This window comes from Vitis vinifera, chromosome 19 (assembly GCF_030704535.1).
Source record: "Vitis vinifera cultivar Pinot Noir 40024 chromosome 19, ASM3070453v1".
NCBI classification, from domain to species: Eukaryota; Viridiplantae; Streptophyta; class Magnoliopsida; order Vitales; family Vitaceae; genus Vitis; species Vitis vinifera.
Genome location: NC_081823.1, coordinates 3876275 through 3903149, shown reverse-complemented (window position 1 = coordinate 3903149; position 26875 = coordinate 3876275). Strand labels below are relative to the sequence as shown.

At 35.3% G+C, this 26875-nt stretch overlaps 5 protein-coding genes across 9 annotated transcripts in view; 4 read left to right on the top strand and 1 right to left on the bottom strand.

Annotated features, from left to right (window-relative positions):
• Nucleotides 1-9882, top strand: part of LOC100265853 (diacylglycerol kinase 5) — a 29419-nt gene extending 19537 nt beyond the window's left edge. For all 3 annotated transcript variants that reach the window (XM_010645957.3, XM_002281614.4, XM_010645958.3), the window contains exons 8-13: nt 2972-3054; nt 4106-4173; nt 6159-6233; nt 8078-8165; nt 8308-8424; nt 9083-9882. In XM_010645957.3, the coding sequence (XP_010644259.1) occupies nt 2972-3054; nt 4106-4173; nt 6159-6233; nt 8078-8165; nt 8308-8424; nt 9083-9391 (740 nt within the window). In that variant the 3' untranslated portion in view covers nt 9392-9882. The remainder of the gene's footprint in view (nt 1-2971; nt 3055-4105; nt 4174-6158; nt 6234-8077; nt 8166-8307; nt 8425-9082) is intronic.
• A 638-nt stretch (nt 9883-10520) lies between these two features.
• LOC100260642 (uncharacterized) lies at nt 10521-13673 on the top strand. The gene is made up of 2 exons (XM_019216936.2): nt 10521-10651; nt 11261-13673. Exon 2 carries the CDS (start codon nt 11302-11304, stop codon nt 13516-13518), a length of 2217 nt encoding a protein of 738 aa, XP_019072481.1. The 5' UTR covers nt 10521-10651; nt 11261-11301; the 3' UTR covers nt 13519-13673.
• A 618-nt stretch (nt 13674-14291) lies between these two features.
• LOC100255568 (uncharacterized) lies at nt 14292-17712 on the top strand. Of its 3 annotated transcripts, none has more exons than XM_010645956.3 (2): nt 14292-14448; nt 15068-17712. In XM_010645956.3, the coding sequence occupies exon 2, from the start codon at nt 15099-15101 to the stop codon at nt 17298-17300; it is 2202 nt and encodes a 733-aa protein (XP_010644258.1). In that variant the 5' UTR covers nt 14292-14448; nt 15068-15098; the 3' UTR covers nt 17301-17712. The 3 variants fall into 3 exon arrangements, with proteins under 3 accessions (XP_010644258.1, XP_010644255.1, XP_010644256.1); XM_010645953.3 differs by having other exon boundaries at nt 15058-17712; XM_010645954.3 differs by having other exon boundaries at nt 14799-17712.
• A 763-nt stretch (nt 17713-18475) lies between these two features.
• On the bottom strand, nt 18476-20545 carry LOC100248633 (uncharacterized). The gene is made up of 3 exons (XM_059735501.1): nt 20528-20545; nt 18915-18965; nt 18476-18754 (listed from the first exon to the last, which is right to left on the bottom strand). The coding sequence occupies exons 1-3, from the start codon at nt 20543-20545 to the stop codon at nt 18476-18478; spliced, it is 348 nt and encodes a 115-aa protein (XP_059591484.1).
• Nucleotides 20546-21950: 1405 nt separating this feature from the next.
• Nucleotides 21951-25832, top strand: LOC100243498 (vesicle-associated protein 4-1). The gene is made up of 7 exons (XM_002284388.5): nt 21951-22648; nt 23552-23622; nt 24031-24112; nt 24282-24409; nt 25069-25146; nt 25248-25367; nt 25451-25832. Exons 1-7 carry the CDS (start codon nt 22393-22395, stop codon nt 25508-25510), a joined length of 795 nt encoding a protein of 264 aa, XP_002284424.1. The 5' UTR covers nt 21951-22392; the 3' UTR covers nt 25511-25832.
• The last annotated feature ends 1043 nt before the right edge of the window (nt 25833-26875 follow it).

Genomic DNA, 26875 nt, shown 5'->3' with positions numbered 1-26875 from the left:
GACACACCTATGGATCCGAATGTCAAACTTGTACCAGGACAGGGGGAGCCTTTAGGAGACCCCGGGAGATATCGACGGCTCGTAGGTAAATTGAACTATCTCACCATTACTCGTCCAGACATTTCTTTTCCTGTGAGTGTTGTTAGTCAATTCCTACAGTCACCATGTGATAGCCATTGGGATGCCGTAATCCGTATTCTTCGATATATCAAAAGTACACCAGGCCAAGGTGTATTGTACGAGAACAGAGGTCATACTCAAGTTGTTGGTTACACAGATGCAGATTGGGCTGGCTCACCCACAGATAGACGTTCCACTTCAGGGTACTGTGTTTTTATTGGAGGTAATCTAATATCTTGGAAGAGTAAGAAACAAGATGTAGTGGCCAGATCTAGCGCTGAAGCCGAGTATCGAGCTATGGCTTTGGCAACATGTGAACTCATATGGTTGAGACATCTTCTTCAGGAGTTGAGATTTGGAAAGGATGAACAGATGAAACTCATCTGTGATAACCAGGCCGCATTACATATTGCATCCAATCCAGTCTTTCATGAAAGGACCAAGCATATTGAAGTTGACTGTCATTTCATTAGAGAGAAGATCGCATCAGGATGTGTTGCTACAAGTTTTGTCAATTCAAATGATCAACTAGCAGACATCTTCACTAAATCTCTCAGAGGTCCTAGGATTAAATATATTTGTAACAAGCTTGGTGCATATGACGTATATGCTCCAGCTTGAGGGGGAGTGTTGAATATAATGTATTTATAGTATATTATCTTTCCTTGTTAATATAGGTCACATGTATGGTAGTTAGGACTCCTAGCCTTGTATATATATATATCTCAATTGTAAGTAGACATTACATGAATGAGAATTAAGGTTTTTCTCCTTTCTCTCTCTCTCTTTCAACAGTCCCTAACAGATAAACTTCACAGAAGAAAAAGGATGTTTTAGCATAACAGCCACTGGAATTTTCTATCAGAAGTTTGGATGACAACCTTGATCTTAAACAAATAATCTGGTACATATAGTTCTTTACTGATTGAGTGAGCTTCCTTCAAATTTAGCTTCAAAAAGGATGGATATGATATGAAAGCATGAATCTTCATACTTAGAGTTTTACATGCAATTGATAGGGCAAGAGCTCACTCAGGATACAGGTAAAGAAATCACAATATGGATAGGTCATTGCTTAAAAGTATTATTTAAGAGATTGCCAATATTATGAACTTACATGTTTGCTCCTGGTGTGAAGTGTAAGATTGGTTCATGACATTTGGTTTTTACTCCTTAGAAGTTATAATATCTATGAGTTATGCACTTACAGGGTACAGTTAACTCTGTAATGTTGCTGAATGAGTGGACATTTTCATCTTTTATAATAATAGGCAGAGCAAAGTGAAAAACTTTGAAAATCTTGATCTGATTGTATGCACAAATTTTCCTAGACAAGAAAATTATGGACAAAAAAGTAAATTTGAATTATTTATGAGTTTTGGGAACAATCTGTAATATATCCTCTAATTCTTCTTGCAAAAAAGAGAAACACCCTCCAAGGATTTTAATGCTTAATTCTGGATTAAAGACATCTTCTAAACAAACACTAGATTTCTTTGATTGAAGTCTTCAAAACTTCATAGGAATTTGTGAAATTCCTCGAGAAATCTTCAACTTCTTCAAGAAATTTTCAAAAGTTCTCTCCAATTCTTCTTTGGTCTTTAGCCTCTAATGTGCCCTTTGGAAAAGGGTGGAACCCTCTGTATATGGGATTGAAAATTTTATTTTGATATTATCTCTTAATTTTCTAGAGATAATTATTTTTATTTTGATAATTAACTTTATTTAAATTATCATAAATTAGTTTATTATGGTAATTATATTGTTTAATATTTTTTAATTATAAAAACTTATTAAGTTATTATTATCATTTGTAATTTATCACAAGATTATTTTTCTTTCTTGTGGGACCCATGTGGCACATGGCAGGACATGGATGACATGTTCAAACTTGACATGTGACATTATTTTTTTTGAAGCCATTCATGCCACATGACTTCTTTTTATTTGTCACATAATAAATTCTTATTTGGCTATTTAAGATTCATGTCAATTTATGATTAACAATTCATTGACACGTGGCAATTAGTGAGTGAACAAAATTTGCCCCACTGCACTCATTTTGTTCTCTTGAAATAAGGATGTGGAAACCATGATGATCTATTCTCCTATTAACTCATTGAAAAGATTATTCTGTGGATGCCATTTGTGATAATAAAATGCCTTTTTTTTTTTTTGGAATAGAAATTCATATCAATCTTGTTTTATGGATGTGATTAGAGTGCAACACCCACATTCAACTTGGCTCAAGAAAGCCTTGGTTCAACTGCTTAGGTCAAACAAGAAAGCCGATCTTGCAGAACTCTATGTAACTTTACAGCTTATATTAGAAAGCCCTTATGTCTCAGCTACAGGGCTAGGTTGTGTTCAAAACTCTGAAGACTTACGTTAAATGGATCTTAGTTTTAGCAATGATAACCTCTATTGTTGGTCTAAAAGCTCGAATCTTACAAGTTCTCGGTCTCAAGCTGTGATTATATATGCTTTGTATGCTCCAGTCTCATTGGCTTGAGTGTCAAGAAATTTGAGTTTCTATACTGTGCCTTGATGTGCCTCTCGAGACTCTCCTGCAGACAGCCGCCAGTAAATCAACTGAAATGGTTATTGATTATCTTTAAGAACTACAATAATAGGAAGGAACTAATGAGTATCCCACAAATCATATTTATCATAAATGCTTATTTCTTGTAATACTTATTTCTTAATCCTTCAACAACATAATGAGATGAATGCTCAAGTATCTACCATATTTATCATAAAGGAGCATCTTCTCTTCATAATTTGCTATTGATATTATACCATCATATTTTTCTCAGTTTCCTAAGCAACACTTTTTGATTGTTTTATACAGGAATGGATGCTCGAGTATCATATGCATTTCATTCCGAGCGAAAGTTACATCCGGAAAAATTTAAACACCAGTTAGTTAATCAGGTATCCATTTAATGTTTTGCACTGTTTATAGCACTATGGTATATACTTAGCATAATCCTATTGTCTCTGTTATTGTACTAATTCGTTATAACACAATTTAGCGAGTCTAAGATCTGAATTGTTACAAATATACAATGATTTTAGTTATATTATAACAACCCAAAAACCACATAATTGCATTAAAAATTGTAAGAGCAACAAGTTTCTGAGTTAGTTGAAAACGCTGGCAAGTTGTCTATGATGATTTTTACAGAGCCAACATGAAAGTTGTCCGATCAAGTCACTCTGACAAGTTTTCAAATGATTTGTCAAGTGTTAGAGCAGTGAATTGTAGTAAACAGCATATACCTGAATGTTACATCTTATTCAAGTTGTACAAACTAATACAACTTATTACAGTAGTATTGTTATAAAGGCCAACTGTCTGGACCTTGTAAGTCTATTCATATAAATTTCTCATGGTATATGACTGATTAATATGTCTTGATAAGTTTTTGAGACAGACATGCTGCAGATGTCTTGTTAAAATGAGTGTATGAGCAGCTCTAACAATTCTATTGATTCTCATCACTAAACATATGATTATCACTTTTTGTTGATCAAGTCCAATAATCATTCATCTTCAACAGTAATCTTATTCAGATTATTTGTAGTATTATAATACGAAATTTTCAAACCTTCAAGGTTAATTTATTCATTTGTAGAGTGTTCTACTGAATAGCAACTAATGGAACTTGTTACCTTTTTGAGATGAACATCCGGTAGATATCTTGTGAAAATGAAGTATGTGAGTGGGTCTGTAACTTGCAGAGTTTGGTCAAGCCTACTATGATGTCATCAGAATTTTTGGATCAATATGGCTACACTGAAATGAAGTTTTGTTTATGATACTAGTTGTAATTTATTGTGCTTATATTATGTTATGCTAGTTCTGTTTGTCAAAATAGAGGATTTCAACATGTTGTGAGCTGCATGTAATTTGTCTTTATGCTATGAATCCCTCCCTTTGCTTAATACTGTTCTTTATTTTTTATTATTTATTTTGAGCCAGAGCATTTATGCAAAGCTTGCATGTAAAGAAGGATTGTTTTGCACTTCTCTGCTTTATCCTTCTTCTTGGTAAGTGTTTCTGCAGCTGGCTGAGAAAATTCTATCCAAGTACTGAACTGGTCTCATTTTTCCTTTTCTTTTTCCTAATCCAGGTCATTTTAAGAAGGATATTCCTGAATGCTTGATGTTAATGATTATTTGATATATGTGATCAAGCATTGGGATTAATCATATAGTATAAAATTCATTAAGGGCAAAAGTTTCCTAATATGGAGATATTTAACTATGAAGTTTGTGAGACTTAGGGCCTGTTTGTTTAATGTTTTCAAGAACTGTTTTCTGTTCTTGAAAACAAAAAACACCAAAAACTCGTTTGGTTGAGAGAGTCATTTTTGTTTTTGTTGTTCCCCGTGTTCTCAAAATGACACTGTTTAGAGAACAACAAAATGTTGTTTTCCCCGTTTTTTTACTGTTCAAAGAACAAAATTAAACCAAAAAAAACAATCTGTTTCCCGTGTTTTTTTTTTCTTCCCGTTTTCATCTCCAGCACAGTCGCTCGCCTCTTCTTGATTTTTCCCATTTCTCAGTTTTGATTCAAGGTTCGTGAAATTTAAATCCAATGGCACAATAGCAAAGAGACCCTAAAACAGATCCAGAAAACGTAGGGAGCAAAAGAAAATCCATTTTTTTGGTTTTCCTTGGGGTTTTTGCTTGGATTTTCTCGGAAATCAAACGAGGATGAATTTTCCCGGAAATCAAATGGGGGATGGATTTTCTTGGGAATCAAACGGGTTGCAGGGTTTTTGCTTGGATTTTCTCGGAAATCAAACGAGGATGAATTTTCCCGGAAATCAAATGGGGGATGGATTTTCTTGGGAATCAAACGGGTTGCAGGGTTTTTGCTTGGATTTTCTCGGAAATCAAACGAGGATGAATTTTCCCGGAAATCGAATGGGGGATGGATTTTCTTGGGAATCAAACGGGGGTTGCAAAAAAAATAATAATAATAATAACATGATTAGATTAGTACCTGCGAGGATTGAGAGTGGCAGAGGAAAATAGGGCCTTTTAGGGATTCTCTCGGTTGGAGGGCAACTTCAGAAAAGGGCTTCTTGATGCCCGATGAGAGAAGTGAGTGAAGAAAGAGTTGGCATTTTGAATTTTAGAATTAGAAGAGATAAAAAAAAAATTAACAAATCATGAGAACAATTTTATCTCAACTTAATAAAATATGCTATAATTTTTAATAAAGTTAAAAATTAAATAAAAAAATATTTTTATTTTTAAATTAATAAAATAAATAATTTTTTTAATTTAAATGAACTATATATCTAAAAATTATTTATAAATTTATAATATAAAATTACTTGAAGAAAATATTTTATTAATTAGAAAAAAAAAAACATCTTTCAAACGTATTTTTTGTTATATTTGTTCTATTTTTTTTTTTTATTAACTCAACCAAACATGTTTTTTTGTTTTTGAGAACAAAAACTGTTTTTCAAAATTCAGTTCCCAAACACAATTTTTTTTTAAAAAACACCAAAAACTGTTCTTAAAAATTGTTCTCAAAAACTGTTTTCCAGAACAGTTTTCAAAAACAGCAACCAAACAGGCCCTTAGTTTTGGTTAGTTTTTACAGAAGCATTCTCCATGTAGCTGGGAAATGCTAAATAAGACTGTCCAATGGCCTCAAAAGACATCTCAACTTTCTTCTTCTGTTTGTTTAGGCATTCATCTGTGTCATTACAAGTCTTGTCTTCATTTCCTTAATAACTAGTTCATATTCTCAGATTTGTAAAAAAAAAAAAAAGAGGAAATTATGTTCTTCTGGGAGAAATTGGATGGATGTATAGTGTGACTGAGTTGCTATTATAGCTTTTGCCACATAGCTTTTGCTGCTCATATACGAGCTAACTACAAAGGTTATGAACATGATTTTTTTAAATAAAGAATGGATCTTTTGCACATAGAAATTCATATATCTTGTGTAATCATTTAAAGTTCTATGTTGTCAATGGTTTGTCAGTGACAATTGTTTGGTTTAATTACAGGAATATAGCAAAACTAACAAAGGTCAGAATCATGAAAAAACAAGGTCAATGGGAAGACCTCCCAATACCTTGCAGGTAAATCAATAGTCTGTCTCAATCTTTATTTTGTCAAACATGTCAGATCTTTTCAATAGTTGAGATCAGTTGCTGATTAGGTGAAAACATGTTTTGGAGTAGCTCTACTTTTTCATGGAATTTTTGACACATGTATTTGGACTTCAAAAGAGTTTCCTATGGTTAATCCTTTGGGGGCCCTGCCACATATGATACTTGATACTTGAGATCCATCTATTCAATTCCCTTTTGGCCTGCAGTATCTTGTGGAAATTGCAACAGGTGAAAAGGGGAAAGCAGATGAATGGCCAAATTTTAGAGTTTCCCAGTTTATTTGTTTGTGTTTGTTTTCTCTCTTTCAATTTCTCTCTCTCTCTCTCTCTCTCTCTCTCTCTCTCTTTTCCTTTTGTCTAAGTGTTTGCATATCTGTAGTGCCCGATTTCCTAAGATGATATAAGGGCAACTTAATCTAGGTAAAATTTCTGAATTGGTAGTTGGTATACTTTCCAACTAGTCTGTCTTTTTTAGAGCAGTCAAAGTTGAGATGGATGGGTAAGGCTGAGTGAAATCATATTTGAATTCAAACATTGGGCTAGAGAGAAGGCATATGAATACCTTCTTGATGACACTGATTTTGATGCACCTGATGGTGCTGGATGTTTGTAGGTGTATCAAGATCTTCAAAAGAAGATCAAGTAAACTTGCACAGTATTTCCCATTTTCATATCTTCATTTTGAAGCAAAAGATATGATGCCAACTATCAGAACAGGATTTGCCTTTTTATTTTTGTTCCTTTCATCAATTTTCTCTATTTTTAGTTCTCTGAGTTTTCTTCTTTCCTTTTTTTTTTTTTTTCTTCTTATGCAAGTAAATCTCTCAAGTTGCAGACTTTTATGAAATGGTTATTGCAATAAATAAAAAGAGCTTCAGATTTCATTTCCCCTTTTATGATTATACAATATTAGAAAAAGTTTCAACTATAATGTTCCTTCTCAAAACTTCTTTTCTCTTTTCAATGGAGCTGCTTCCTTACCAAAAAGGAAAAGGAAAAAAGCAAAGAAGAGAAAAGAGAAGTAAATTCTTGTCTCACTCCCTATTGATGTTACTTCCATAAACAAACAAAGTGTCAATTAGTGGGAACACAAAATGTTAAAATGCAAGCATAATTTTTGAGGAGCACTCCAAATATATGAGTTTTAAGAATTTTGGGCAATTCATGGGCTGTAAGGCTACAGCTCACTATAAATATTAGATGATTGTTTTGAGAAATGATTGTAACTAGTGCAAGTTGATCACTTTCAGTAAACTAGGCTCTGAGACCTTAAGCCCTGTTTGGAAGAGCTTCTCAAATGCTAAAAGCTATGTTTGAAGGTCAAACGTAATTTTTAAGAGTGTTTGGATATGATTCTCAACCATGGGCACCACACTTCTGCTGTGATTTATTCGTGTTGTTGTGAAGGAAAAAAATTCATGCTTTTTCTCAAATGTGATAGGTGAAGTAGATTTCTTTTATGAAAATTTTAAAAATGTCATAATTGTCCTTAACCTTAATAAAACCATTTTTAAAAAGTAGTTCCATATATAAAATTCAGTTGCAGTAGTAATTACTACTACTAGTTCTACTACCGATAAACACAGAAGTTAAACGCTAGCCGAAATAGGACTTTAGTTGATGCAGTTCTAGACTTAGTTGTCTTGCCAGAGTACTTTGATCCTAAGTTTGAACTAGAATCTTCCTACGTAATAGGACTAATGCTTCAACATGTGGATGCCTACTTGTTTTTGTATGTAAATTAGAGAAATTATGGCAATTTCAATTAACACTGATGGCTGATTGTACTGACACATTCTTTCTGATATTCAGCATCCGGTCGATTATTTGCCTCAATTTGCCCAGTTTTTCTGGTGGACTCAATCCCTGGGGGATGCCAAGTAGGAAGGCCTTGCATAATGTTAGTTCTGATTTGTCTCTTTACATATCTGCTTATACATTTGAACCGAATATAAAAGCTGTCCTTAACTGCAGTTAGGTTTCCAGCAATTTCTCATGAACAAATTTTTTAACTAAAATTTCTTGATAAATTGTCTTTACAGAGGGATTTCACTCCTCTATTTGTAGATGATGGCATTATTGAGGTTGTTGGTTTTAGAGATGCCTGGCATGGACTTTGTTTGTATGTTCCAAGGGGACATGGAACTCGTCTCGCACAGGTAAGCAGCAACCTGGTTAATTGTAAAACTGATCATGATTCGATTCTCTTTTTGGGTTTCTTTTGGTCCAAATTTATACAAAATTTGTGTCATTAAGACATCATAGCTTTTTATTCCAATTGAACAAGTTTTGGCTGAGTAGCTGTTGATTATATGAAATGGAAATCTTTTTCTTCCCAAATTGCATAATACCTTTCAAGTTATTATTATTATTACTATAAATTTATAACTACTAGATTTTACTCTATTGCTGTTCCATTCATGAGAAAAATTCAGTTTGACAAGATATAGCGAAGAAAACTGAGAGATGAGATAGTGGAGTTGAGTCAAAACTCCCCTTTGACCCCATCACATTAGCCAAGCTAGAATCTCTTAGTTAGAAGTCACCATCTGCCTGAGAAGTGTGCTATATTCTTATCATTGAAATCAATAGCCACCACATAGTTCCAGAGAGCACCGCTTTATATCAATTAAATTATTTGATCTGTTGCAGCAAGATAAAGTATAACAAGCTGTCCTACTTATTTTCTGTGTGCATAGGGCTCTCATCGCCTTATTAGGAATTTAGGAACAAGCACCAAAATCAATATTTCACCTCAAGACCCCCACCTCCCTCCCTCTCTCTCATTATAATATCATTATTTTCTGTCTTGTGTAGGTAAAGGGAATCCGTTTCGAGTTTCACAATAGTGCAGCTAACCATGTGTTCATGAGAATTGATGGCGAACCATGGAAACAGCCCCTCCCAGTGGATGATAACCCTGTGGTTGTAGAAATCTCTCACCTTGGCCAAGTAACTGTGCTTGCCACTCCACATTGCCGATCCACAAGTATCCCTGAGTCCTCTTCACTTGTCAGTCACCGGGACATAGAAGAAGACAGTAGAGAGACAGAAGACTCAGACATGCCAAGAAAGTTTGGTGCGGCTGATAAATTCAGAATGTCTGACGACCACTTGATGCCTTAATATTCCTGGTTTACAATTCCTTTCTGCACTTAGCATTCACCTTTTGTGTTCTATGGTTACTGTACAGCCTTCGCCTCAGAATCTTGTTATGATAATTTCTGTCTGGAAACTCCGGATATCGAGTGGATCCTCAACCATTTTTCATGCCTGTGTTTATGGTGATGGGATCATCAACACAGAATCATACACAGTAGTATGAAGATGTTCTAAGCACTGTCGAAAGCCCAGGATTTTAATATAGAGAAGAAACGGAGACAGATTGAGATTCAGATATACTATACCTTTGCAGTTGTAGAAATGTTGTTTGATCTGGGCCTAGAAAGAACCCGGACGTTAGTGGTTTACTAAGGAGAATTGTGTTATTAAAAAAAAAAAAAAACGAGATTGAAACTTTGTTACTATGATGAAAAATTAAGCAAGCTTCAGGTTTGAGTATTTGATTTATTAAAAATTATATAAATTAATTGAAATTTTATTAGTTTGATGAAAAAGTTTATAATTTCTATCATGTTCTCTGTTCTTCTCTGTAAAAGGAAATGCCCTGAAATTGAGTATTTGATTTTGACTTGAAAGGCTTGATTTTGTGTTTTTGTGTCAAAAATTTGACAACTGTTTTGAAAAATAATTCTTTGTTTTTTTTTTAATTGTTTTCCAAAATTGAAAACACATTTGATAAGTTTTTATTAAAAAATAATTTTTTGAGAACTTTTTCTAAACATTTGATTTTTTTTTAAGAACATATTTTAATTATTTTTATTTATTTTTTGGGTTGCTTAAAAACAATAATTATCTCTATGTAAAGAATCATTGAAAATAAAATAGTACAGAAAAAAAATTATTTAAAAAAAATAAAAAATAGGTTGAAAACATTACCCTGCCAATAGAATTTTGTTTTAAAAAATCATCAGAGACTATTTTAGAAAACATTGCAAACATGCCCAATATTTAAATCCGAACGTTGAAGAGTTTGAAACGAGTAACCGTTTGGCAGCCAACCAACATGTTTTCTCTCAGCAACAAAACGGTGCGTTTAGAGGAGAAATTTGTAGAAACGGCGTCGTTTAGTTTTGGTTTTCGTCTTCTCATTAAAAATGTAGAAAGATTCTAGTCAAGCGGAGTCTTTTGAAGTCCAAGACACAAAATGGTCAGTCTGTCTCTCTCTCTTTCTGCTCTTGGGATCTCCGTGAATTCATCTGAGAAACCCCATTTCTGAAGAACCGAGAACAAGAGAGTTCAATTGCAGATATTGGGTTTAAGGAGGTATTTTCCTCTTTTTTATTTTATTTTTTGTCTTTTTTTACTCATAATTTCCATGCTCTCCTTTACTTTTCCAAACTGTGTTCTTAATTTCCTCCCCTTAGCTGATGCCTTGTTTGTTCTGAATAATGGAAGGTCTGTTTGCTTCCCCTTTGGCCCAACAGTAATCTTGTAGTGCTTTTAGTCATAGTGTAGGAATTTTCTTTTTTTCTTTTTCCTTTTTCCTTTTTCTTTTTTCTTCTGCTTGTAGACTTGATGATGGGTTGCATACTTGCACGTAAATTTGAGTTATGGCATGTCAGCTACCCACCAAAGCTAAGAATGAAAGTTGAAATACTCTTTTCGTATTGAAGGTGGGGTTGATGTAGATGATGAACTCTTTTGAATGCCATCAAAGAAAAATGGGATCATTTCAAGCATATCTCAAAATGCAATCAAGTGATTGGAATTTTGGGATAAGTTTTTCTAAAAGAATTAACTACCTTGAACAGAGGAAGTGTGGATAAGATGCTGTAATATTTGGGGATTCTGATAATCTGATTTAGCATGCAGAATCTTCTTACTTCTTTTCAGTTGAGTGTGTGATTTGCACTAATTGTGAAACCTAATCAGAATCTGACAGAATAGGAGAGAAGAAAGAAACATAAGCAGGCATGAACATATTTCCCCAATACCTCAAGGAGATTTGGAATAAATGGAATCTCCGTGGTGCTGTTCTTGTTAGCCTTTTCTTCCAGATATTGTTAATTTTCTGTGCATCGTCACGAAAACGAACAGGAAACGCCATTATGACTTTCATTATCTGGTCAGTATACTTGCTTGCTGACTGGGTTGCTGCCTTTGCTGTTGGCCTCATTGCCAACGGCAACAAGGACGGTGACAAACAAGTTCAAAGTGACGACCTTCTGGCTTTCTGGGCTCCTTTTCTTTTGCTACACCTTGGTGGCCCGGATAATATCACTGCTTTCGCTCTTGAAGATAATGAACTTTGGCCTCGGCATTTGCTGGGCCTTGTCATCCAGTTTATTGCTGTAGCTTATGTCTTCTTAGAGTCGATCTCGAATGACCTATGGATCCCGACAATCCTCATGTTGGTTGCTGGAACTATTAAATATGCTGAGCGGACGCGTGCTTTGTACCTAGCTTGCTTGGGTAATTTCAAGGAGTCTATGCTTCCACCTCCAGACGCTGGACCAAACTATGCTCAACTTATGGAGGAATACTCCTCAAAGAAAGAGGCCCATGTTCCGGTAAAAATTATAATAGCACCAGAGAAAAGAGTCAGCACTTCTGCTTCCTCAGTTCCAGAAGAACCATCTACTGGACCTAATCACATCTCAGAAATGGAAAGTGGGTACAAGTTTTTTAAAATTTTCAAGGGACTCATTGTTGACCTCATGTTTAGCTTCCAAGAGCGCAATGACAGTCGAAAATTCTTCTTTGGAATGTTGCCAGAAAAGGCTTTTCGAGTGATAGAAGTTGAGCTCAATTTCATGTATGATGCACTCTACACCAAGATGGTAGTGGTGAATCGTAAGATTGGCTACTTTCTCCGTTTCATTTGCACAGGATGCATAGCAGTTGCCTTGCAGCTCTTTTCATCTCATCATAAGCACAAAATTCACAAGTTCGACATAGGTGTTACTTATGCTTTGCTTATTGGTGCAATCAGCCTGGATGTTATAGCTATCGTCAAGCTCATTTTCTCTGACTGGACTATAGTTTTACTGAAAAATTCTACTGCAAAAGAACGGATCTATTATGCACGTGAAAAACTCTTTTTTTGCAAACTATGGGAGACATCTAAATCTTTTTTGGACAGAAGGTGGTCTAATTCTATCTCACAGCATGGTTTGATACGTTACTGCCTGAGGGAAAGGTTCAAATGGTTCGACAAATTAGCAGACATTCTCGGACTTAAGGATCTTCTGGATGAGATTCAGTACAAGAAAACTGTGACTGTCGAGGAAAACCTAAAGGAATTCATCTTCGAAGAGCTAAAGGAGAAGGCTAAAAGTTCAGAGCAGCTAGAGGAGAAGGCTAAAAGTGCAGAGGAGAAGGCTAGAAGGGCAGAGAAGTCAAGAATTGCCAAGGAGATATGTTCAGGAAGGGGCGATTGGATTCTGTCACAGAATGCTTGCCACTCCCTTCTATGGAGTGTTGAGAAAGAATACGATGAATGCCTTTTAATGTGGCATATTGCTACTGACCTCTGCTATTACAAAGATAAGCAAGAGGAAAAAGAAAAACCTGATGATGTAAAAGAAGAAGAACTTCGTCGTCTTGATCATGATCGTGATCGTCAGTTGTGTATCTGCCTGTCAGAATACATGTTATATCTTCTGGTCATGAGGCCCACAATGATGTCTGCTGTGGCAGGTATCGGGCAAATTAGGTTTCGAGACACCTGTGCGGAAGCAAAGAAGTTTTTTCGCAGAGGACAACAAGAACCCAACTGTTTTAAGAAGTTCTGCAAGCAAATTAAGAAGCTTCTTCACATAGGACAATCAAAATCAATGGAAGATCAGATATCAGAGTACTGTGAACAGCTACTTTCAGTAGATACCGTTGTTAAACCCATTGAAGTTAAAGGAGATAGAAGCAAATCAGTCTTGTTTGATGCGTGTATGCTTGCAAAAGATCTCAGAAAATTGAACAAAACGAAGAGGTGGATGATAATGAGCAAAGTCTGGGTGGAATTGTTGTCTTACGCTGCAAGTCATTGCAGAGCAAATACCCATGCCCAGCAGCTCAGCAAGGGTGGAGAGCTTATTACTTTTGTTTGGTTACTAATGGCCCATTTTGGCTTGGGGGAACAGTTCCGAATTCAGGAGGGCCATGCTAGAGCAAAGCTAATTGTAACCAAGTAAAGGAAGTCTTCAAACCAACCAATGAGGACGACTCCATGGAGTGTGAGAATAAACATGGCTTCTGTATTATCCATGGGCAATGAGTTTCAGTTTATTGGGTTCCATTGAGGTGTTATCCCTTTGTAATCTTCTCTGAAGATTTTGAGTTGGACAATTATCGAGTGAATCACTGAGGAAGTTGTTTGTCTGCTTCCTCTAATCTCATGTTTTTCTTTTTCTCAATGCCTTGATAGTTTGATTATAGAGTACTGACCTTTATGCGTCTCACATGAACACTCATATACATGCATGCGAAAATGTCGATTGCTTCTACTGCTTCATGGTGTTGTGTTGTTGTTTAGAATAATTATTGTTTTTATTAAAAAAATAATTTTTTTTGAGAACTTTTTCTAAACATTTGATTTTTTTAAGAATATGTCTTAATTATTTTTATTTATTTTTTGGGTTGTTTTAAAACAATAATTATCTCTATGTAAAGAATCATTGAAAATAAAATAGTACAGAAAAAAATTATTTTAAAAAAATAAAAAACATTACCCTGCCAATAGAATTTTGTTTTAAAAAATCATCAGAGACTATTTTTGAAAACATTCCAAACATGCCCCCAATATTTAAATCCGAACTTTGAAGAGTTTGAAACGAGTGACCGTTTCGCAGCCAACCAACATGTTTTCGCCTAGCAACAAAACGGTGCGTTTAGAGGAGAAATTTGTAAAAACGGCGTCGTTTATTTTTGGTCTTCGTCTTCTCATTGAAAAGGTAGATAGAAAGATTCCAAGTCAAGCAGAGTCTTTTAAGTCCACGACACAAAATGGTCAGTCTGTCTCTCTCTCTTTCTGCTCTTGGGATCTCTGTGAGTTCATCTGAGAAACCCCATTTCTGAAGAACCGAGAACAAGAGAGTTAAATTGCAGATCTTGGGTTTAAGGAGGTATTTTCCTCTTTTTTATTTTTTATTTTGTCTTTTTTTACTCATAATTTCCATGCTCTCCTTTACTTTTCCAAACTGTGTTCTTAATTTCCTCCCCTTAGTTGATGCCTTGTTTGTTCTGAATAATGGAAGGTCTGTTTGCTTCCCCTTTCGCCCAACAGTAATCTTGTAGTGCTTTTAGTCATAGTGTAGGAATTTTCTTTTTTCCTTTTTCCTTTTTCCTTTTTCTTTTTTCTTCTGCTTGTAGACTTGATGATGGGTTGCATACTTGCATGTAAATTTGAGTTATGGCATGTCAGCTACCCACCAAAGCTAAGAATGAAAGTTGAAATACTCTTTTCGTATTGAAGGGGGGGTTGATGTAGATGATGAACTCATTTGAATGCCATCAGAGGAAAATGGGATCATTTCAAGCATATCTCAAAATGCAATCAAGTGATTGGAATTTTGGGATAAGTTTTTCTAAAAGAATTCACTACCTTGAACAGAGGAAGTGTGGATAAGATGCTGTAATATTTGGGGATTCTGATAATCTGATTTAGAATGCAGAATCTTCTTAGTTCTTTTCAGTTGAGTGTGTGATTTGCACTAATTTTGAAACCTAATCAGAATCTGACAGAATAGGAGAGAAGAAAGAAACATAAGCAGGCATGAACATATTTCCCCTATTCCTCAAGGAGATTTGGGATGAATGGAATCTCCGTGGTGCTGTTCTTGTTAGCCTTTTCTTCCAGATATTGTTAATTTTCTGTGCATCGTCACGAAAACGAACAGGAAACATGATTATGACTTTCATTATCTGGTCAGTATACTTGCTTGCTGACTGGGTTGCTGCCTTTGCTGTTGGCCTCATTGCCAACGGCAACAAGGACGGTGACAAACAAGTTCAAAATGACGACCTTCTGGCTTTCTGGGCTCCTTTTCTTTTGCTACACCTTGGTGGCCCGGATACCATCACTGCTTTCGCTCTTGAAGATAATGAACTTTGGCTTCGGCATTTGCTGGGCCTTGTCATCCAGTTTATTGCTGTAGCTTATGTCTTCTTAGAGTCGATCTCGAATGACCTATGGATCCCGACAATCCTCATGTTGGTTGCTGGAACTATTAAATATGCTGAGCGGACGCGTGCTTTGTATCTAGCTTGCTTGGGTAATTTCAAGGAGTCTATGCTTCCACCTCCAGACGCTGGACCAAACTATGCTCAACTTATGGAGGAATACTCCTCAAAGAAAGAGGCCCATGTTCCAGTAAAAATTATAATAGCACCAGAGAAAAGAGCCAGCACTTCTGCTTCCTCAGTTCCAGAAGAACCATCTACTGGACCTAATCACATCTCAGAAATGGAAAGTGGGTACAAGTTTTTTAAAATTTTCAAGGGACTCATTGTTGACCTCATGTTTAGCTTCCAAGAGCGCAATGACAGTCGAAAATTCTTCTTTGGAATGTTGCCAGAAAAGGCTTTTCGAGTGATAGAAGTTGAGCTCAATTTCATGTATGATGCACTCTACACCAAGATGGCAGTGGTGAATCGTAAGATTGGCTACTTTTTCCGTTTCATTTGCACAGGATGCATAGCAGTTGCCTTGCAGCTCTTTGCATCTCATCATAAGCACAAAATTCACAAGTTTGACATAGGTGTTACTTATGCTTTGCTTATTGGTGCAATTGGCCTGGATGTTATAGCTATCGTCAAGCTCATTTTCTCTGACTGGACTATAGTTTTACTGAAAAATTCTACTGCAAAAAGATGGATCTATTATGCACGTGAAAAACTCTTTTTTTACAAACTATGGGAGCCATCTAAATCTTTTTTTGACAGAAGGTGGTCTAATTCTATCTCACAGCACGGTTTGATACGTTACTGCCTGAGGGAAAGGTTCAAATGGTTCGACAAATTAGCAGACATTTGCGGACTTAAGGATCTTCTGGATGAGATTCAGTACAAGAAAACTGTGACTGTCGAGGAAAAACTAAAGGAATTCATCTTCAAAGAGCTAAAGGAGAAGGCTAAAAGTTCAGAGCAGCTAGAGGAGAAGGCTAAAAGTGCAGAGGAGAAGGCTAGACGTGCAGAGCAGTCAAGAATTGCCAAGGAGATATGTTCAGGAAGGGGCGATTGGATTCTGTCACAGAATGCTTGCCACTCCCTTCTATGGAGTGTTGAGAAAGAATACGATGAATGCCTTTTAATGTGGCATATTGCTACTGACCTCTGCCATTACAAAGAGCAAGAGGAAAAAGAAAAACCTGATGATGTACAAGAAGAAGAACTTCGTCGTCTTGATCGTCAGTTGTGTATCTGCCTGTCAGAATACATGTTATATCTTCTGGTCATGAGGCCCACAATGATGTCTGCTGTGGCAGGTATCGGGCAAATTAGGTTTCGAGACACCTGTGCGGAAGCAAAGAAGTTTTTTCGCAGAGGACAACAAGAACCCAACTGTTTTAAGAAGTTCTGCAAGCAACTTAAGAAGCTTCTTCGCATAGGACAATCAAAATCAATGGAAGATCAGATATCAGAGTACTGTGAACAGCTACTTTCAGTAGATACTGTTGTTAACCCCATTGAAGTTAAAGGAGATAGAAGCAAATCAGTCTTGTTTGATGCGTGTATGCTTGCAAAAGATCTCAGAAAATTGAACAAAACGAAGAGGTGGAAGATAATGAGCAAAGTCTGGGTGGAATTGTTGTCTTACGCTGCAAGTCATTGCAGAGCAAATACCCATGCCCAGCAGCTCAGCAAGGGTGGAGAGCTTATTACTTTTGTTTGGTTACTAATGGCCCATTTTGGCTTGGGAGAACAGTTCCGAATTCAGGAGGGCCATGCTAGAGCAAAGCTAATTGTAACCAAGTAAAGGAAGTCTTCAAACCAACCAATGAGGACAATTCCATGGAGCGTGAGAATAAACATAGCTTCTGTATGTTCTTGGTAATGATGGGAATTTAAATGCTTGTGTGTTCTCTCTCTGCCTAATTTCAATATATCGATCTCCATTATTAGCTGTATGCTCTAGTTATGAATAGGAGATAGAACAGTGGGGAGGTTTCAATTCTAAATGTATTAGTACTGTAGTTTTTGTTATTTTTTTATTTCAAAACAGTATTATCCATGGAATGAGTTTCAGTTTATTGGGTTCCATTGCAAAGGTACCCATTTCTTATTCTGTCAAATAACTAGAGTGTTATCCCTTTGTAATCTTCTCTGAAGATTTTGAGTTGGACAATTATCGAGTTTCACTGAGGAAGTTGTTTGCCTTCTTCGTCTAATCTCATGTTTTTCTTTTTCTCAATGCCTTGATAGTTTGATTATAGAGTACTGACCTTTATGCGTGTCACATAAACACTCATATACATGCATGCAAAAATGTCGATTGCTTCTAGTGCTTCATGGTGTTGTGTTGTTTAGAATGATGCAATGCTCCCTTTTGGTAGGTCTGGCTGCTTTCTGTGGAGAAGTCTCTCAATTTGGCTTCACATCCATAGAAAGGATAAGTTTACAGTGAGTTTGGATGACACCCTTTGCAAGAGAAGTTGATTAGGTCTATCTTTCTATAGAAAGAATACAACAAATTGTGAGTGGCAAGGATCCCCAGAGGGTCTCTTGGGTTCAAAAGAGTAGGATCATAGTACTTGTGCTTCTGTAAAGTCCATTATTCATGGGAGATTTAACACTATGTCTTCAGACTGGGTGAGGGAGGAGTTGACGTCATTAAGGGCTAGTGTAAATTTTCCTATCCCAATTCACCGACATATAGCTTATTCTGATTGATGATGTTCAAAAGAGGTAGGCTGCCTCTTGTCATGCAAATGAGGAATGATAATGGGGTTGTATAATTCGAGCTGTGGTCCTATGAATTGAGTCCACAGAAGCAAAATTTTCTATCTACCAGATTATTGCTACATTCCAGCCAAAGGGAAGGTAGAGGAAGAGATTAGGATTCTTTTACTGTTAAAATCTCAGCCAAAACAATCTCAATTATAGCCATATACTAATGGAAAATTGGACATATATACAGTAATTTTATTGAGCTCAATAAGGACCCCAGCAGCTCAAATACATTACTTTTCTCAGGGATTCCTCAGCCTTCTTCATCTTCTCTTTTCTCATCTTATTAGATAGCACCAAAGGAGGTGAAGAAACCAGCCTCTTGGCCTGCGAAAAAGACCCTACATTGGTCCTGCCATGCTGCTGCAGCAAGCCAAGAGCATGATTCCATCTGCACAACCCTTCATCTTTCAATGCCTCCACTGCTCCAACACTGGCAGCCACAATCCAAGCTCTAATTGTTGAGCTCATTCTTCCTCTCCTCTTCTCTTAATATAAGTAGAGATGAGAATGTATTGTGAATCCTGTGATGGAGTTTGAGGCATGAGGGGCTCTTCTTATATGGTGAAAGAGTGATTAATCTTGGAAGATAAGGGGAATATGATACTGGAGGCAGTCATAGCAATAGTTGAAGGGTATATACCGCTTGTAATTTGATTTCAAAACCAGATGCTGAAGTCTTTGAATCTGGACACTGAAAGAGAAAAAAGACAAATCATTGACTGATAAACAAAGGTGGGGGTAGTCATTGGTACCACGACGCTCAGAAGAGTATGGCCCGGCGGATGAACCAAACCGGCCTTCTTTGTGGGCCTTTTTTTTTAACTTCAACACCTAGTTTTAAAAATAGTTCTTAAAAAATTATAGTTTGGAAAAAAAATGCCTAAAATACGGTAGTTACAAAACTATTAATAAATTTACGACACTTTTTACCAAAAAGTGTTTGTTGAAGAGATACCTTCCATATTTTTCATATCAATGATGCATGTTTAAAAAAAAAATTGAATTTACATTAATTGTATTTCTTCAAAAATTATTTTTCATAATTTCATAAAATTGAATTTATGTTAAAAGTGTCTATTCGAAAGACACTTTTTCATAATTTTTTTTATTAATCATACATGTTAAAAAAAATTTGAATTTATACTAAAGAAATATTATTTCCACAATATCATAAAATCAAATTTATACTAAAATTGTCTCTTAAAAAGACATATTTCACAATTTTTATATTAGTCACAAAGTGAAAAAAATAAATAAATAAATTTACATTAAAAACGTTTTTATAATTCCATAAAATTGAATTTATACTAAATGTGTCTTTTGAAAAAACACCTTCCATAATTTTTATTTTAGTCACCTATCGAAAAAATTAAATTTGTATTAAAAATGTCTCTTGATGAGAAAGTCTCTCAATGGGATATTTTCAGCATAAATTCAATTTTTTCACTATAAAATTGATATGAAAGTTATGAAAAGTATCTTTTTAAAATATACTTTTAATATAAATTTGATAAAAAATGTATCTTGAAGAGACACTTTTAATACAAATTTAATTTTTTTTTTAACGTATGATTTGTATAAAAATTATGAAAGTTGTAATAATTTAATTTTTGAACGTGTATAGTTGATATAAAAATGATGCAACGTGTCTTTTTAATAAATACCTTTTAAAATGGTAAAAAAATACTATAAATTTAAAAATATTTTTCAATATATTGTAATTTAAAAAATTAATTTTAAATTCACCGTAAAATTATAAAAAAATGTCTTCTTTGTGCGTCAAGCTTTTAAGGTTGTGATACTTCATACTTAGTGGTGTCTTGTCACATGATTCAGGGACGGTGGACAAGGAAAATAAAACTTGACTCCATTATCTCTCAAGCATATTTCATACTTATCCTTATAAATACAAGAAAAATGATGATGGGAAAAAAAAAATTCTACAACACAAATAAATGAAATTAAAATATAAAAAATTAAATAAATAAAATTTCGATATAAAAAATAAATTTAAAAATTTAAATGGGTATTGATGGTGTCTTTTCATAGTTATAAAAAAAAAATATATATTTCTCGATTATAATTCAAGTCTAAAAACAAAATTCAAAAAACATTGAAGGCCATGCAGAATCCAAAATTCAAAATTCAAAATTCACTTGATGGGTTTAGATTTCAACAACCGTGTGCTTACTGCTTCCCTGGCGACCACCCAGAATCCAAAAGAGCAAAAAAGAAAAACCACGACTCACAAACCTGAGAGCTGAAACCCATTTGCTCAACCTTAGTTTTCTCAGACCTCAGTTTTCTCAGACCCCAGTTTGATAATCCCTCTTATTCCCTATTTATTCTCAATTCATGACACGTCTCACCCAAAATCATCATTCAAAATGAGTGGAAACAATCCCACAGTGGGGAAGCTTGACGTGACACTGAAGGCCATGCAGCACAAGAGAAGCGCCGCGCCGGAGTCCGGGAAGAGCGGCCTTCTGCGGCTGCTCACCGGCTGCGTGAAGGCTAAGAGTGATGACCAGAGGAGGAGAGAGGAGAAGGATGAGCATCTCATGCACTTGATTTGCTGGGGACCCAATTAGACCCCTTTTTTTCTGGATGTAAAGAGATTCATGGATGTATGAGCAAATGCCATGAGTTGGGATTTTAATTTTAATTTTAATTTTTCTGTTTATGATCGAAAGTATTACAACAGAAATTGTTTTTTTATTTATTTTTAAATTTTAAAGAACAAAAATCTATTTTTAAGCTTTTATTCCTTTCACCCAAGTCTAAAAGCTATTTTTAAGGACGGACCCTGGGCCACTTGAATCCCCAAGTAGCTTTAGGCCTAGGTTCGGCGAGAAGGCCCAGGACTTATTTAAAAGGCCCAATTTAGGCCCGAAGTTCCATATCCAAGCCCATCTATGATTGACCTCATTTTGTACCCATCACATGCAATTAATCAAACCTAATAGTATTCATAAGAGTTTGAATAATACTTGCCTAATATCTGTTATTTATAATTAAATTATTATTACTTTATTATTTATCATATCCCTTGTTCAATCAAATATAATGAGATAATTGATGGGATATATTATTCTCATTTTTTTAATTTCATTTCTAGAGTATATGATAATCCTAAACTAAAAACAAATGATTTTTTTATTAATTTTTTTACTTTATTTATTTTAAAAAATAATTTTTTTTTATCAAAAATTTAAATTTGTAATTAAAAAGGAACCATATTTTATAAAATAATACTAATCATATTATTTAATATGTATTGTTTTTATATATTGAAATAATTTAAATATTTTCCAAATAATATTAAACATTCCAAAATTTTAACAACAAATATTAGAATATAATATAATTTTTATTTTCATGCGTATTTTATTTAGATATTTTAATAGTAAATATTATTAAAAAAAAAATCATTATCATATTAATAAGTCAACCTACCAATGATACATGTGTGTTGCATGCCAAGTCACTCAACCCAATGTCATTAAATACCAAATTAATTTTCTAACCTCCCCAACTAACTCACCCGACATGCCTTGATGTCCTAAACTACCCATTTTCTTCCTCGTCTTCGGTTTTCTTTTCTCAATTATTTTATTTATTTAAATTTTAATATTAATTTTTTCAAAAAAATTAAATCAATGATGAGATTGTAGTTCAAAATCTTTCTTCAAAGACACCCAAAAGGGGAGAGGATGGAATGAAATAATTAATAATTAATAATTATGGGAGTGATGAGGTTGACATACGACCCATTTGTATGGTAAAGCCGCTAAGCCGCTAATCCGCTAATTCTTTTCCTCGAATGTATGACCCCCTGGAAGTGGGAATTTCAGATATTGCAGGGAACCGGGCACGGACGTCAAAACTAAGTCAATAGCAGAAAAGTCCACTTTTGAGATCCGGCCTTTTGAGTTAAATTTCCACTTTTGCCCTCTCTGCTATGTTCCGGAAATCTAATAAATACTAATAGACTTGTAGAGAGAGAAACTAGAGAGAGGTGGCCGGGAAATGGAATTCTAGTGGCCGGCGGTGCCGGGTTTATAGCTTCGAGGTCGATCGAATTATCTAACTGAACTGAGTCAGCTTTCGGAGAAGCCATGGGAATCGCCGACCGCCGCAAGCCGTCATCGGAGGGGAAGCTCTGGCGGCTCTGTCCGTTTTGGCAATCAGGGAACGGTTCGCCGTCGTCGTCGTCGACTCAAAACTTTCAGCAGCATAAAATCAGGGGCCGCCGCCACGTGGACGACACGGATACGCGGTCGTCTCCGAGCAAGGTCTCGTCGGTGGCGAGATCATTTCTTCCAACTCGCCGGAGGCTCAGGCTTGATCCGGCGAACAATCTCTACTTTCCTTGTACGTCGTCGTTGTGGTTTGTTTTGTTTTTTACTCTTTGACTTTTAGTTCTTGTGTTCTTAATTTGTTGGCTTTTGGACGACTCAATTGACTTCGCTTCTTTGGGTTTTGTTTAATTTTTTTTAATCTTTTATTTTTTATTTATTTTTTATTTTTTGTTTTTGGTCTTTTATTTCATTTGCTTGCATCCTCGTTTTTCATTTTTGTTTGTTTGCTGAGAAAGTGGTTAGATGATTGGCAAGCTAGAAAAGAAAATTCTCAGCTTACTGATATAACTGCTCGAATTAGTTGAGTGGTTGAGTTTTTTTTTTTCATATTTAAGAAGTGATTCTGAAAAGGGACTCAAAAGAATTTCCATTTCTAAATGGAGGTGATGAGCGAGAAAATGTTGGGGAAAAAAAAGAAAGAAATTTAAGTTTCTGAGTATTGGAATTTTCCAATTCGAGAAATGAAAGGAGAGTTTTCTGCTCAGCTGGGCATAATTAAACTATTTGACTTGGTAGAATGGAATTTTAAAATTTTAAGATTTTCAGTAGCAACAATTGTTAAGACTGGAAAATTTTCTTCTTTTGTTCTACATTTCCTCAGCATCCAGATGGAGGAAGTTAAGTGATTTTGCTTGAATAATACCCAAATCAGCCTTAAGCTGGTTGCTGCTCACTTAATCTGGGTGAAAAAATTGGATCTTTATCAATATGCAGAATTGCGAGGACTGGTTGTAAATTGTTTTCCAATTGCTTTTCTTGGGCAATTTTGACAGTTGGGTCCTCAAGAAGTAATAGTTTTAAAACACACACAGATGCACACAAAGTTGCACACTTTAGTGTTCATGAAACTCCATTTCATTTTGGTGCCTTATTATCGATCTTGCCTGATTATTTATTGTGTTTGTGTATCTTGAAGATGAACCTGGAAAACAGGTCAAGAGCGCCGTCAGGATGAAAAACACTAGCAGGTCTCACGTAGCCTTCAAGGTATTTTCTTAGAAAAATTTATATATTTCCACAGTTTCTAGCTGATAGTGAAACTCTTTCATGGATTGTCCATGCTTTGGTTGAAGAATTTTATATATATTATGTAATGCTGTGTCTGCTAATGAGGCTTCTGGATGTTAATGGAAATTTAGAGAACACATGGTGTTTTATGCAGCATCTGCAGTGAATTACCTGTGTAACTTAATAGCATTTAGCTCATCTTTGTTTTCCTGCCTCCAGTTTGAAACGAATTCTTTTCTTAGACACATAAGGCTGTTGTGTTTTTGAAATGCAATGGGCTTGTCAAATATCTATGGGAAGTTTAAATGCCACTGAATCTTTGGTCCATCTGCTATAACTGTGACTATCTCATTGAAGGAACTAACTGGTTTGTTTATCCCACTGTAGTTCCAAACTACCGCACCTAAGAGCTGTTACATGCGCCCTCCTGGCGGCATTCTTGCTCCTGGGGAAAGCATTATTGCAACTGGTAATAAGATTTTACTTTGTCCTCTTTCCCTCAGTAATTTTCAACTTCTCATTGGTCAGTGGAATTGTTGGAGTTTGACATGGGTTGAGTTTATGGATTACCCAAAATGTTTAACTTTTGTTTTTTTTTTTTTTTTAATTTTTCTTTATATTTTGAATCTGATTAACAGTTTTCAAGTTCATGGAGCATCCTGAGAACAATGAGAAAAATGAGAAACAACTTGATCAGAAGAGCAATGTTAAGTTTAAGATAATGAGCTTGAAGGTGAAAGCAGGAATGGACTATGTACCTGAACTGGTGAGTTATATGGCTCTGCTTATTAATAATGTTATTTTGTTGCTTCCAACTTTTGGAAAGTGTCTAATGCGAGTGGCATGTGGTTTGGCTGTGTGTACTAAGTGAGTTGATGCCTCAGTAAGGGCTTTAGTTTTACTACTCATACTAAAAATGCAGATTATGATATTACTTTGAGTTCTTATAAGTTGCCATACAAATACTAAGACAAATTTCTAGAAGTTAACAAAAAGTTCATCAAAAATTTGTTGCAAATATTTTATAATATATAGTCTAGAACAGAGAGGGAGAGAGAGAGAGAGACATTATGGAAGACGGAAAAGCGTATACTCATATGATGGAACAAAAAGATTCACATGGATTTCTAGAAGTGGTAAAAAAATTTGTCGAAAAATTTATAGAGCAATTGAATGTTCGCACTAAGACTTAAAAAATTCCTTAGATTTTCTTGTTCCTTTCCTCCCTTTTGGGGGACTGCAACATGCGGTATTGCTCTGGATGAGATTGATAATTGAAAACTAAGTGCAGTTTAACCTGTGGATATCATCCTGAATTGTGAACTTCTTTTAATTTTTGGGTGTAATAATGGTTATAGTAGAAGCTCTGTTTGATAATCTAATTGCTGAAAGGATGTAGATTGATGCTGAACTAACATTTTACAGTTTGATGAGCAAAAGGAGAAAGTATCTGTTGAGCGAATTTTGCATGTTGTCTTCTTAGATGTGGAGCGCCCTAGTCCTGTAAGTTGAAATTAAATAATTTTGATAGTTTCTATGATTCATGCTTGTTCAAGTTACACGATGAATATGCCAATAATGTGTTGTGGTTGTTTCCTTTTAAGGCATTAGAAAAACTAAAGCGTCAGTTGGCTGAAGCTGAGGCTGCGGTTGAAGCACGCAAGAAACCTCCACCAGAGATAGGCCCCCGTGTTATTGGTGAAGGTCTAGTCATAGATGAATGGGTAAGGATATCATAAATGCTTTCATTTGACTCGATTTCAAAACTTTCTTACCTGACTTTCATCTAACTATTATCTTTTACCAGAAAGAGCGCAGAGAGAAATATCTGGCTCAGCAACAGGTTGAAGCTGTAGACTCGGTGTAAATCGCAGTTTGCTCTGTTGTAAGTGCTTTTGCTAGAGTGGAAAGTTTGTCACATTCTCTACCAGGCCTACCCTTGTCTTTGTGTTTATTGTAGAAGATGGGGGAGGTTGGGGTAAGGAGACCTTGTGTTTCGGGATACATGTAAAGAACAATAATGTGCTTTGATGTCATTATTTGTGAGATGAATCATGTGGAGAGCATAGTTCCTCATCTTCAGCCACCCCTCCTTGTAGATAATGGAATTTTCTTTTCTATGAGAACAACATAATTATGACACCCAAAGCATAAACTTAATTGCTATACAGCTGGGTTTAGATTCTGAATCTCTGCCTGCTGCTTTTGTCTTGTTTTATATGGGACTAACCTTTCATGAAATAATTGTTCAGTCCCAGATTGTGCTTGATCCCTTACTGCAATTTAGACAGCATGCTGAATTCTTGTTTCTTCTTCCTTGTTTTTTTATGCCCTTTACTGCATAGATACCAATTTAAACCTACCAAATTCCAAAACCTGGTTACCTAGAAGTTTCCCCTTTTCATTGCCCAGGATGATAGGGGAAAAGGGCATTTCATAGACATCTGGGCGTTCTTCTTGTGAGTGGGACACACTCCGGAGACTGATTATCCTCACAGTGACCACTTGTGGAGGATCTTTGGTGACACTCTCACCACTAAAGCTTTTTCCACATGCTGGCTAGATACTGACCTTGTATTTTAATACAACAGCCTCTTGGTCCCTATCCTCATCTCCTAGCAGCAAATGCTGATTTTCTTCTAGAAGTCAGTCAACACTTGTCTTTTTGTGAGCTTATGTAAGAGAGATGTGACAGCCGACTATTTAGTTTGTTAAAACATTACTGTGAATTTTATACCCTATTTCTATTTTTTAAACATATGGGCAAAGCCATGTGGGAGGTTCACTGAAGTTGCCATTATTGGCATGACACTGCAAGTTAGAGAATGGATAAAAAAATTGGGATACTGAATTCTTTTACTAGTATGGAATTTGGATAAGGGTGGAGCTTATTGTGATTGTGACTGAAAATGGTATAAAGAAAAAGTGTCTTTATTCGTGAAGATGGGGATAAATATGAATCAATTGTTAAACGAAAGGTGTTGGCTTTTTATAAAAGGGTTTTAGAAAAAAGAATTGATTTTTTTTTATGTATATTAAATGAAACCTTTTTTTTTTTTTAAATACTCTGGTCAAAAGCTTTGATATCTTTTAATCTTTTATTTTATTTTATGGTAATGGGTTTGTTCATTTTCCTTAGGTAGATGGGTTGGTAAAAGACATTTTTCTTTGTTCTTTTTTCATTTTTGTGTGGGTTGGTTGAGTTCCACCAATATTTATTTGAAAGGTTGAA